Genomic DNA, 13,639 nt, shown 5'->3' with positions numbered 1-13,639 from the left:
AACGTGGTCAAGGTCAGTTTTACCTTTTCCCACAGACGGCGCCAACTGTACTTGCAGAAAAGTACGGTAAGGAATACTAGGATTCTAGGGTTTAGACTGATTATTCGATGCCTTGAGAATGCTCTCAAGAGTAGTATTTATAGCCTGTCATGGGCTTGGGTTTCGGTTGCTTGGTTCCCAAGCAACAGGGGTATTTATGTATTTTAGGCGGTTTCTAGAGGTTTCTAGAAGCCTAGAAGGGCGGTGCCTCAAGGCGAGCGCGCCAGAGTCTCAGGAGCCCTTCTGGAGGGCGCCTGAGCCTTTCTGAAGGTCTTAGAGCCTTTTTGGAGGGCTTCTAAGCCTTTAGGAATATTATGACGGTTCATTAATGATATGCAATTGTGAATAAAAGATAAATTAATACTTATTATCGCAGAGGTCAAATTATTTCAATCAATAGATAGTTCATTAATGCTATCCAATGGCAACGCCAAATGTCAACTATTGGTATTTATGATTGACACTAACAACTTTTGGAATTGGAAACATCATAATGCATTACACAGCATTTGACAGAATTGGTTTTATGGCTGCAATGAATAGGAATTATTACTGTAAGAAGTGAATGGTCATTCACATGTAATACTTTCTATATATTGGTGTCATCTCCTTATAATTTAGTTGCAGATTTTCAAATCAAAATACTAAACAGCCAGAAGATCCTGTAAATCAATCATGTTAGATCTTAAGTCAACTATTATAGTTTAGACTATTGCGACTAAACTTCTATCTTATTAATGCAAGCCATTATTCTTCCTTTTTTTTAACACAATCAACATGCCTACAAAATGTTTTTTTAAGCTTCATAGAATGGTGTCCTTAATATAGTGACAATACATCAACAACTAGATTTTTGACCCGTGCTCCGCTCGGGTTTATTGTAAAGGGATTGACATACGAATAATAAAATGCAATATATAATAGGTAACGGTGAAAAAATAACACGTGATAAGCCATAGTAGACAAAATAAAACACTTCATAAAATGTATGACATCTGAAAATATTATAAAAGAAAATTCGGTAATCCTATCAATAATTCAGGTATATATAACCAAGTTTACATGGAAATTAGGGTAGCCGAAAAAAAAAGTATAAAATAGAAGGCATTACGTGATCATTGATATGCTCATAGTTTCTAGAACAAACGTGCAACATCAAATAAGTGTAGAAAATATTTTCTTCAAAAAAAAGGGCAAGAGGATAGGAGTGAAATTGGTGTGCAATGCATTTTTTTAGATGAAATTTGTTAGGTTAAATAATTGCAAACCTAATAAAGCAAATGAGCGGGAAAATATTAGGTTAAGTTGCTTCAGACGTAACAAAATTAATAAATAAGTATTTTTTTAGATGGAAACTCTTAGGTTAAATAATTGCAAACCTAATAAAGCAAATGAGCGGGAAAAAATTAGGTTAAGTTGCTGCAGACGTAACAAAATTAATAAATAAGAATAAGAAAAGTCATAATATTGCTACCTTATTGATGCAACTTATTATTCTACCCTTTTTTTAACACAAAGTTTATGCCTACAATTTTTTTTTTAAATTCTAAGAATGGTTTCCTTAATATAGTGAGAATGCAACCGCAATAACAAAAGTTGTAATATATTTCAAGGTGTTATCCTTTTTTTTCTTCCCGATATTCACCTGAATTTCAAAAAGTGATGTTGCGTTGCCAATTATAATGTACGGGTCTATTTGAGCACGAGTCTTTTAAATATTTATAAAACTTCTATTAACTATATATGGTTACATTGTTGCGACTTATTCGATTAACTTCTAAGCGGTAGGACCCGTGCGGTAGCACGGGTCAAGAGTCTAGTATGATTCAAATCTCGACCCCTATATATATATATATATAATATGGGATTTGCTAGAACACACCCACTAGTTTTTATGTGGGAGTGTTTTAGCAAGCTACACCTTAAGGTGTATTTAACTACTTTTTAGTTATAACTTGCTAAAACACACCTTCTAAAAAATAAGTGGGTGTATCCTAGCAAATGCCTATAGGAGTTGCTAACATACACCCACTTATTTTTTTAGAAGGTGTGTTTTAGCAACATTCACCTTAAGGTGTATTTAACAACTTTTTAGTTATATCTTTGCTAAAACACACCTTAATAAAAACTAGTGGGTGTATCCTAGCAAACCCCTATATATATTATGCAATGTCTTTTTCAACCAAACTAAGCTCACGAATATTGACGTTCTAATAAATTTTGCTGATAAAAAACAGAATGTGAACTTGGGAAACATGCACCACTCTTAATCATATTATTTGCTCTCTTAATTCACTTAAATATTCAAGCTTGCTAATAGTTTTTTTAATGACTTTACACTCTAAAATTAAGAGTATGCTTACTTGGCAGAATTAATATGAAGACACGAGTTATTGAATCATTTTTGTGAGAAATAAAATTTCTCATTTGTCCCAAATTTTCCATATGAATTAGGTTTTCAAGGTATTATAGGAAGATGCTCTTTTGAAAGTTGGAGGTCATGCTCTCTCTATCCTAAAAGTGCCTATTAATACTGTATTATGTGATAATTTTAGTGTAATCTTTAATATCCCAACTGGTTCTGCCTCTTGCTTGGAAAGCATGGGTGAAGAAAGCTACTTAATCATTTAAATAAAAGCTACTTTACAATTTGATGCTTTTCTAATAACGTATTCTAGATAATGTATAGGAGATTCAATGTCTCCAGAAGAGAATGATATACATGGATAAGATTTAAAATGTCTCTTAGACTAGATTTCCGGTTTCCCTATAGTTTTTTTTTCAAGCGTGAAATTTATACACACATATATATTTTTTATTTCATTTTTAGATAAATTTTCACTGAGTTCTTAATAAATAAATTAGTGAAATTTTTTAGATTAATAATAAAATATAAAATTCATCTCGAACACGTCTTAGATTTAGTGATACGTTTAATTTTTTTTTCATCTTTAAATTTGGTTTTTAATTTCTTTTTCCAGTAGTATATTATTATAAATTTCATCTTTGTCCTCCCTTATTATAATAAATTAAATATAACACTGTAAAGTTATTATCAAATTAGCTAAATACAAGAAATAAACTAAGTAAAAATAAGAGTCATATTGCACCCAAAAAAGTGTCATATATACACTAGTGACTGAAAAATATAGTTATTTTATTTTTAATTCTATGCGACACTGATTTCTATTTAATCCTTATACTTAATGGTACTACTTATGACTCCATCGAATACTATTATAACAACAACTAACAATGAAAACTAAATTAAACCTAGTTTTTAATTTTTCCCTCTGAATGGTATTATATAAATCTATTTGCACCACTTTCAATTTAAACCTATTTTAATTAGCTTCGTATTTGATACTTCGCAAGCAGATATTTATAGGTTTGTTTATTTTTTGTTCTAAGCTTTTCAAGGTAGATATCGATCTTTAATTATATAAAATACTATGAAGCATCTGTCACCAATGAAAACAAAAGCCAACTAAAATATATGAGTAAGTTTATATTTTCCACTTGGCATAAAGATGCACGTAAAATTTATAAAAATGTGCAAATGAAATGTTACATATATCCACTTGAACATGTTATTTATGTCATAAATGTATGTTAGTGGAAAACCTGTATGTGATTTGCATGAAAATGATGGAGCTAGTGTAACACAATTTAAATACAATTATTGAAAAGGATCTTAGGGTGGAAATCGACTGCTCAAATAAAGGAAGGTACAAAAGTTAGATTTAAAAATTATATTTTTCAAATAAAAGGAAGGTACAAAAGTTACATTTAAAAATTATATTTTTTTCGAAAAACAAATGCTACTTTCTTTATTATATTTGTGTAAAAGACATGAGATGCTGTAATTTTGCTAGAAACCAAGAAACACATCTTTATAACTGAAAGCAGTTTTTTTGGAAGTTATCTACCATAGCATAGCAGTAGTAATAAAAGAAAGCAATATGAGTCTAAGATAGTATTAATAAGATTTTGGGGATCAGAAGCAACATTAAAAAAAAAATGTAAATTTAGTTTTCTATAAGCGATTAAAAAAGATAATTTTTTGTACACATATTCGATGATATCTTTTTAGTTACATATATGTCACTCAATATTCTTCATTGAAAAAAAAAGTCACAATGTTCTTAGATTTATGATAGACGTTTGGCAAGTGTACCAAATACTATCGAAGTAGTAAAAATATCGTTCCCACAAGGACTGGTTTTAATCTCAATAATTCAATTACGTTGCAAAATAGGATGTATAAAAGTTCTTTTGTTTTGCCACTAGGTAGTTGATTTGTTTGATTGCATAAAAGTAACGACAGAAAATAAAGTTGGTTTTTAAGAATAAGAGAGAGATGAGTTTAGGTCTTTCGAATCATCGATGTTCCTCTAGTTGGTATACTACACCTATTCTTATGAATGATTCTCTAGTTCCACGATAGTTAACAAAATAGCCCTAATCATTCCCTTGAGTTAGGACCCTTTTCTAGGATCACAGCCCCTAATTCCTTAGGTGGTCTAAAAATATTTGAAGGTTTAAGCACGTTAACCTAATAGCACTAATAAAGGATATTATCCATTCCTAGACTAACCATGTTTATTAGAACAATTCAATTAGGTCTAAGTCGAAAGTTAGGGTCAATAGTCATTCGTTCACACTAAATCATGTTTATATTTGATTAGGATATAAAAAGCATTAAGAACAATTGAATTGAATAAAAACTATATAGTCATTCACAATAAATAGAGTTTCACAGCAACATGTTTCAATTAGGGTTACAAAGAATCATCTCAGACCTAACCTCTACTGGATTTAGCTACACATAATGGTGTTTACAAATAACATAATCATTAGATGAATCAATACATACATGAACCGGTAAAAGAGTGAAGAAATCGCCCTCATAGCCGTCTTGTAGTCTCAAAATCGCACTTTGCTCTCTCCAAATCGTAACCCATGTCTTTGGAATAGACTCTAGCTTAAATAGGCACAGAAATTCGCCTAAAATCGTGTCACGTTTTAAGTAAATCGCGACACGTTTTCCTTTGAATCGCAAACAGCTGATTTAGGGTTTCCACCAATCGTGTCATGTTTTTGCCATCGTGACACGTTTTCCTCAATGTCGAAAGCATGTTTTGGCCTTGTCAAATCGTGTCATGTTTTTACCAAATCGTGACACGTTTTCATTCTTTGTATTTTCTTCAGTTTTTCTGCTTTTCTTGCTGCATAAGTTGCCTTGTGAACTCCAAAATGTGATCAAAATCACATAAAAATTACGTAACGACGAGATGTCATCAATTTACAAAATTAATCTATGGAAGTAGTAGACACTATGACTAGGAGGAGGATCAATTTCATGTGCCTACAAGAAACTAAATGGTGGAGAAAAAGGCGAAAGAATTAGATAGTTTAGGATTTAAGCTGTGGTACACTGGTGAAGTTAGATCAAGGAATGTGGTAGGCATCATTGTGGATAAGGAGTGGAAGAAAGATATTGTGGATGTTAAAAGAATTGGAGATCGGATTACATCCCCAAAGTTTGTAGCGGAACAAGACACCTTTAATGTAATTAGCGTTTATGCATCTCAGGTAGGGTTAGAAGAACACCTTAAAGTAAAATTTTGGGAGGAGCTAGAAGGCTTAATTCAGGATATCTAGTTAGGAGAAAAGATTTTTCTAGGAGGGGATTTAAATGGGCATGTAGGGAGGGTTTCAAGAGGTTTCAAAGGCTTGCATGGGGGGTATGGTCTCAGGGAGGCAAATGCGGAGGGTAAATCCATCTTAGATTTTTCATCGGCTTTTGATCTTACTATAGCTAATACATGTTTTAGGAAAATAGAGGAGCATCTTATCACTTACAAGAGTGGGATCTCATGTTCTTAGATAGATTTCTTTCTTATTAGAAAATCAAACAGGAAGATTTGTTTGGACTGTAAAGTCATACCTGGAGAGAGCTTAACTTCCCAACATAAAGTAATGGTGATGGATGTAAGGGTTAAGAGGAGTGCAAAGAGAAGGGCGCTCATAATATGATGGAATACACGGTAGAACCATTTGATGCACCCTATTGCATACTTCCACACATCATCCTCCGGGACCAGATGACCCCTCTCCTTTTGGCTAAGGACATCAACAACAAAATCCGTGAAGGCGATAACCACATTCTCTAGCTCACGATCCCCAATTGTCATATGAGATATGAGAATGGTCTGGATATAGCCCTACTGCCTCAGCACCCGCTCTGACAAGTGATGGCACATCCCGTCTTTGCCGGCCATGATCCATCTGGAGTACCAGCATATGTCTCGAAAAGACGTGAGGTCTTGCCGAGTCTCATAAGGCCTCAGAACCCGCTCCGAAAAGTGAATGGTTATGTTTCTGAGTTGCTATTGTATAACAACATGCAGTGTGAGTTAAGTCACGCTGAGTTTACAACCTGTGTGAATTAACTCACATTGAAAGTATCGAGCGTGACTTAAGTCACGCAGGGGTACTTTGGTCCCTTCAGCTGGGCATGAGTGTTTTTTGATGGGAGAAGAGCAATTTTCTATTTATATCCGTCAAAAGTTATCTTCCTAGACGATCGGTTCGAAACTTTCGGCAGTTTAAAACAAAGGCATTTTGGAGGCCTGTGAACAATTGAGAGGGCCTATAAAGCCCTTTTTAAATCATAGTTTTACTTTGGCCCACCTCTAGTTTGGCTAGTTTCTAGGAATTTAGTGGATTTGAAGGCTGATATATTCTATTAACACCCTCCTTGCTTCTCCCGCACCCTTAAAAATTTCAAAAATGTCCTTGAATTTTAGTCTTTTATAATAAAAAATGAGTTTTTTTTTTCTTTCTATTTTTCAAGTGCAAAAAATTAGACGCTGCCGTTTTAGTCACAATTTAACTGTGGCTAATTGCTTTTTTCACCATTTCGGATTATAAAATCGGAAAAGACAAGCACTTCAGAATTTATAATCCGAACACCTCCATACATGCTTTGAACCCCTCTTGTGCAAAAAAAAAAAAAAATTCATGAGAGAAATGTGTAATTTAATTTTGATAAATGTTTGCCAACACAAGACTAGAATATATACCAAAAAAAAAAAAACTCATGGAAATTCATTTCTTATTCGTCATCAAAAGGTCAATTAGAATACTACTTTTAATTTTATTTTATATTATAAACCATATACAAACATCGTTTCTAACCTACGTGGAGAGCTCCTCTTTGCAATGTTTATCTTAATGGTAACGTTAGTCATAATTCCAAGTAAAATTTTTAGTCTATGACAATATTTATATATGCATTATCTAGCTAGGATGAATGATTAATTTATCTTCCCACGCAGAGATGATGTATGCATAAGATTTTATTTGAAATATAAAAAAACGATTTGATCTATATATTTAATCTGCAAATAACCCTTGTTGTTTTCAGTTTGTTTTAATTATTGATCCACGCCACAAATTTCTTCATAGATTGTTCAAGAAGTAAGCCAGAGATATTGGTGCAGTATATATCTTCTTCTGACTCATTTGATGCTTCCCTAATCTGAATTAAAATAATAAAATCCTGGAAGTCAGAGATAAACTCAACATTAAACAAAGTGTTAAATGGACTTGGAAGTTAGATCTCACTTGGACACTCTCTAAGGTTAGCTCAAACGATGATTAAAAAATTAGCTCGATGCCCATTTTTCAAGCACATGTTCACCTTGCACATTGTCGAAACATTGGCAATCTGAAATACACAAACAACTTTAATATCCACACTCACACGCAACACGGCCTAGGTACATTTCTCACGGCATGCCTGCCAAATCGATGTTAAATAGGTACGGATATTCTCATTTTTTGAACTTGCTATTCGGAGTGTGATCCAAGTCTTTTTAACACGACAGATTGAAAAATTTCTCTGACTTATATAAACAATATGAATTATGAAAGATACTCCTAAACAATAATTATTGTACATATCATTTGGTCATCACCCAATTGACTTTGCACATAAAATATAGCAGTACTAATTATAAGTAATGTCATTATTTGACCAACTGATAAATGTTCAAGATTTGTAAGGTAGGTGACAAACTCATTGCTTTTGATCTTCCTCTTCTCTTTTGCTACCAAAGAGACTATGCAGACATTTTATTTTGTTATGCTATGTGTTATCAGCTTCTTTGTCTTGGTCTTTCCAAATGACTTTTTCTGCCTTGCTGATGATACTAATAGAGAAACAGGTACCCTATGTGATAAAGCTGATAACAATCATGTCGATGAAGATACATTTCAAACCAATTTGAAAACCTTATTGGATTCTCTTGCTTCAAACGTCGTTGATAGCCATGGATTTTACCAAACCATTGTAGGAAAAAATCCGAACAGGCTTTATGGTACAATATTATGTAGAGGGGACATATCTGCTACCAATTGTTCTAATTGTGTCCTTAACTCTACAAGAGTACCCTCAAATGATTGTCCTAAGAGTAGAGATGTTACTATTTGGTTTAGATGGTGTTTCCTACACTATTCAAACGAGAGCTTCTTCAGAGAGATGCAAGGAACAGCAACTGCAATCACAAATGACAGTGATATTGACGACCCTTCGTTGGTTTCACGAGGGTTATCCTTCATGAGCGGAGTAGCAGCTGCAGCATCAGAGAAATCATTCATGTTCCACACAGAAGTACTAAACTTTAATCAAAGTGAGAAGAGGTATGGTATGGCTCAGTGCACAAGAGATATCAGTAGAGAGGACTGCAGAAGGTGTTTGGATGCTCAATTGGTCAATTTCGAAACTTTTATTGGAAATAAAAGAAGATGGGAAGTTCATGGATTAAATTGTTTCATGATCAATTTTATTCTAATGTTTCCACTCTTCTAAGTGGTGAGTCCTTTGACTTTTGGTTAGTTCTTTTTCAAGTTAAACTATTTCTCAATTATAATTGTCTATCCTACCAATTTGAGACTCACTAGGACACAATGTTGTCCATCTTCAACTGAAATATGTACTCCTCTCGACTTAATTATAAGCAAATAGTAAATGTATCTAGTCCACACGTTTGGACCAATACATGTACGTTTTGCTTATATTTAAGTTTGGAGTATTCTGTGTTTGACTTAGAAGAAAGTCTTTATAGCATTATAGGTATTTATAGAAAATTTAAACGCGGAAGTTTAAAAGTTAAGATGTTAACTTATATGACAAGCTATTGTTTTAAAAAGACTTGAATATTATTGGAAAAACTTTATAACTTTTCTAATTGTAGATGCTTGTTGAAAATTAGCTTTGAGATTTATTAATCATATGGCTAGACTCAGTTTCCTTGTGATATCTTATAAGGAAGACAATCTAATATAGTAAGCTTTTTCTTTGTGGTACAGCTGCTTGGAGGATTTCTTCCTGCAGAAGTTTACTAAGTGGCATAACTGTTGCGGTTTCAGCTGCCTTGTTGATAGTTTTCTAATTCTAGCTTCTATTTTATAATTTCTGCTAGAATGCCGCGCATATGTTTAAATTGATTATTTATTTTTTTACTTTGTCAAAGGGATTTGGTTTCTTGACAGATGATATTGGAGATGTACATGTGCACTTGTAAATTTTCATGGTCTATTTTAAACAACAATCATACTCCTCAATCCAACGGGACGTTTTTTTTTAACAAATGACGAAACTTTGAGGTCATATTTTTTTAAAATAAATGGAGTGCATATGAATCTGCGACACCCTATATAGATTAAAAAGAACATAGTACAAGAATGGGGAGACATAAAAGCCTTATCCGGTGGAAACAAAATACAACTAGACCAGATGCTTAAAATGAAAAACAAACAACATAACAAATAACCCTAAAGGGTATAGTATAGTAACCACAAATTACAATTCAGAGTAAAAAATCTACGCACCAATGTACAATCAAGCGAGCCCGCGCACGAGCTCGAAACCAAATTGCAAAATAAGAAAGGTATGTGAAAGTTCAGAACCTGAATCGAGATCTTCACAAAGGTGAGAGATTCCACCGTCAACACAGATACAAAACCCAACACGTGCAACCCAATGCGTTGCGACGCTAAGCATGCACACAACCATTTCCAGCAAAATCAACACTAAACCAACCCAAAGCCAATTGATATCTAGATTGACAGATGATCAATCAACAGGGCTGAGCACCACAAATACACTAACAGACCCTAACATGTTTTGAACATAACGAAAGCAACCCAGAACCAATCAAAAGTAGCACCAATCGAAGCCCAAATCAATTGGTGCTAGCACCAAACTAGCATCAACCAAACCGTGAGGGGTTACACAAAAACCTAAAATTGACAATGCCTCTTGATAGATCCTTTTGCCAATGTTTATCTTAATGGTTACGTTTGTTACAACTCCAAGTCAATTTTTTATATCTATTTTTCTACAATATTTCTGCCATTTTTTGGTCAAATATTTCTGCCTTTCTTAAGTTGAATGATTAATTTTTTTTTTTGGGTACAAAGCAAAGTATTTTATTTCATATAAAAATGATTTGATCTAAAATACCATCGTTATTTTCAGCTGTTTTGACTATTGATTCGTTCATCGATTATTTAGTACTTTATTAATGCAAAATTCAAGAAGTTGTCCACTCAACAAAATTCTACATAGACTGTTCAACAAGTAAGCCAGAATATTGTTGGAGCATTTTCTCCTGACTCATTTGAGGCTTCCCTAATCTTAATTATAATAACCAAGTCCTCGAAGTTAGAGATAAACTCAACATTAAACAAAGTGTTAAATGGACTTAAACATTAGTTCTCATTTTCAAAAGTTAAATAAAATGATGAGATGGCCAAATTTAAAGCACAAATACATACACATCACACATTCTCAAAACGTTGGCGATGTCAAATACAATTACAACTTAAATATATCATTTAAACTAATTTTTCAGAGTGAGATTCAAGTTCATTTAGCACGATAGATTAAATAAAATTTCTTACTTTTTTTTTTGAGAGGAAAATTTCTCTTACTTGTACTAAACAATCTGAAAGACAGTCATATGTATAAATTGTTATACATATTGTATGGTCGTCACCCAAGAGTTGATTTTGCACACTTGCACATAAAATAAAATAGTGCTAATTAAAAAAAAGTCATTATTTGACCAACTGATAATAAAAGTTCAAAATTTGTAACGTAGGTGACACATTCATTGCTTTTGATCTTCATCTTCTCTTCTGCTATACCAAAGAGACAATGAAGACATTTTATTTTGTTATGCTATGTGTTATTAGCTTCTTTGTTCTGGTCTTTCCAAATGGCTTTTTTGGCCTTGCAGATGATACTAATAGAGAATTAGGTTCCACATGTAAGAATGAAGAAAATACTACTGTCAATGAAAACATATTGCAAACCTTATTGAATTCTCTTGCTTCAAACGTGGTTGATCACCAAGGATTTTACCAAACCATTGCAGGAGAAAACTCCAGCAGGATTTATGGTTCAATATTATGTAGAGGAGACATATCTGCTAACAATTGTTCTGATTGTGTCCTTAACTCCACAAGAGTTGCTTCAAATGTTTTTCCTAAGTGTAGAGATGTTAGAGTTTTGTTTAGATGGTGTTTCCTACGCTATTCAAACGAGAGCTTCTTTGGAGACATGCAGGAAACAACAACTGCATATGACTTTGATGATATTGATGATCCTTCTGTGGTTTCACAAGGGTTACCTTTCATGAGTGGAGTAGCAGCTACAGCTTCAGAGAAATCATTAATGTTCCACACAGACGTACTGAACTTTAATCAAAGTGAGAAGAGGTATGGAATGGCTCAGTGCACAAGAGATATCAGTAGAAAGGACTGCAAAAGGTGTCTGGATTCTCAGCTGATTAATCACAGAACAATTAGAAATAATACAAGATGGGAAATTTATGGATCCAGTTGTTTCATGTGGTATGATGACTATCAGTTTTATGCTAATGTATCCTTTCTTCCAAGTGGTGAGTCCTTTGACTTTTGTTTAGTTCTTTTTAAATATAAGCTATTATAATTGTTCACAAGGACACATGTTGTCTATCCTCAACTGAAATATGCACTCCTCTCGACTTAAATATAAGCAAAAAATACATTTATCTGGATCACATATAGACAAGTTAACTACTTGCGGAACAAGATACTTGTACGTTTTGCTTTTATTTAGGTAGAGAGGAGTATGTATTTAACTTATAAGAATATCTTTATTGGATAATATGTATTTATATAGGAGTTAAATGCAGAATCTTACAGTTAAGATGTTAACTTACGTGAGAAGCTATTATTAAAAGACTTGAAATTACTGGAAGATCATTTTAACTTTTTTTCTAACTGTAGATGCTTGTTGAAAAGTAGCTCTAAGATATTTTAATATGGCTAGATTTACTCTCCTTAAGCCAAGCTAATATAAGTTTTGCTCTGTGGTACAGCTGCATGGAGGCCTTCTTCTTGCAGAAGCTTAGCAGCGATTGCGGTCTCGGCAGCCTTGTTGATAGTTTTCTAATTCTAGTTTTCTAATCTTGTATATGTGCACTTGCAAATTTGTCATGGTCTATTTTATAATTTATTACTTTGTAATTTCTTGATTTGGTGGCTTTGTAAATAATATGGGAATGTTACATTACATGTGTCTTTGCGGTAAAAATGGAGAAAATTCCTCTGTAGCATAAAGAGTAAAATTTGCAGCTGTCTTTCAATTAGCATAAGTAAATAGAAGCTGGTTATTTTACACATGACTGAAGGAAGAGTGAAAATATGGAAATGCATTACATAAAAAAATTTGAGATGATTGAAAAAAAATGTAAGATTCTTTTGTTAATAAGCTATCACAGTTAGTGACTGTCAACTTTACATGAGCGGTAACTTTTCTTAAGTTATTTCCATAAATTTAACAATATAAAGAATTATGTACTCCATAAACCAAAAGGTTCAGCATTAGGTAAGACATCTCATTGCGACCTAATTGGGTTAAAAATAAAAATGTGTCCATAAACCAAAAGGTTCAGCATTGCTTGAGATTTAAGGTCAATGCCCGTTTATAAAAAACAATTATACTCTTCAAGTCAACGAGACGTCTTTTAACAAATGTAAAAACGAGAGGGTTTACATACAAACCCACAGCGGACAAAACCTCCCGACAACTTCTTTTGTCATATCTTAATGGTTTCGTTTGTTAAAATTCCAAGTCAATTTTCTTTGTTTTTATAATATTTCTTCCATTTCTTTTTTGGTCAAATATTTCTGCCTTTCTTAAGTTGAATGACTAACTTATTTTCCCACGCAAAAATATATCATGTATGCAAAACATTTTATTTCAAATAAAAAATGATTTGATTTATATATATTATCTACAAATAATAGCAGTGTTTTTTTTTTTCTTCGGTTGTTTGACTATTGATTCGTTCATCGATCGTTTGGTACTTTATTAATGCTAAATTTAAGAAGTTATCCACTCCACATAATTTTACATAGATTGTTCAAGAAGTAAGCCAGAACTTTGGTCATTTGAGCCTTCCCTAATTTTAGTTATAATAGTCAAGTCCTAGAAGTTAGAGATAAACTCAACATTAAACAAAATGTTAAATGGGTTTAG

The 13,639-nt window shown here is 32.9% G+C and overlaps 1 protein-coding gene and 2 pseudogenes across 2 annotated transcripts; all 3 read left to right on the top strand.

Moving 5' to 3' along the window:
* The first annotated feature begins 5,359 nt into the window (after positions 1 to 5,359).
* LOC146943731 (uncharacterized) lies at positions 5,360 to 6,078 on the top strand (annotated as a pseudogene).
* Positions 6,079 to 7,689: 1,611 nt separating this feature from the next.
* LOC146943730 (antimicrobial ginkbilobin-2-like protein) lies at positions 7,690 to 9,653 on the top strand (annotated as a pseudogene). Its single transcript, XR_015025692.1, has 2 exons — positions 7,690 to 8,920; positions 9,418 to 9,653. The product of XR_015025692.1 is annotated as an antimicrobial ginkbilobin-2-like protein (transcript).
* Positions 9,654 to 9,892: 239 nt separating this feature from the next.
* LOC146943729 (antimicrobial ginkbilobin-2-like protein) lies at positions 9,893 to 12,717 on the top strand. Its single transcript, XM_085741997.1, has 2 exons — positions 9,893 to 12,014; positions 12,477 to 12,717. Exons 1-2 carry the CDS (start codon positions 11,270 to 11,272, stop codon positions 12,548 to 12,550), a joined length of 819 nt encoding a protein of 272 aa, XP_085598123.1. The 5' UTR covers positions 9,893 to 11,269; the 3' UTR covers positions 12,551 to 12,717.
* The last annotated feature ends 922 nt before the right edge of the window (positions 12,718 to 13,639 follow it).

Source organism: Medicago sativa, chromosome 2, assembly GCF_051527215.1.
Source record: "Medicago sativa cultivar Bolivia chromosome 2, Bolivia_mono, whole genome shotgun sequence".
Taxonomy (NCBI): domain Eukaryota; kingdom Viridiplantae; phylum Streptophyta; class Magnoliopsida; order Fabales; family Fabaceae; genus Medicago; species Medicago sativa.
The sequence above is the reverse complement of the archived record's forward strand: the minus strand, read 5'-3'. Positions and strand labels throughout refer to the sequence as shown.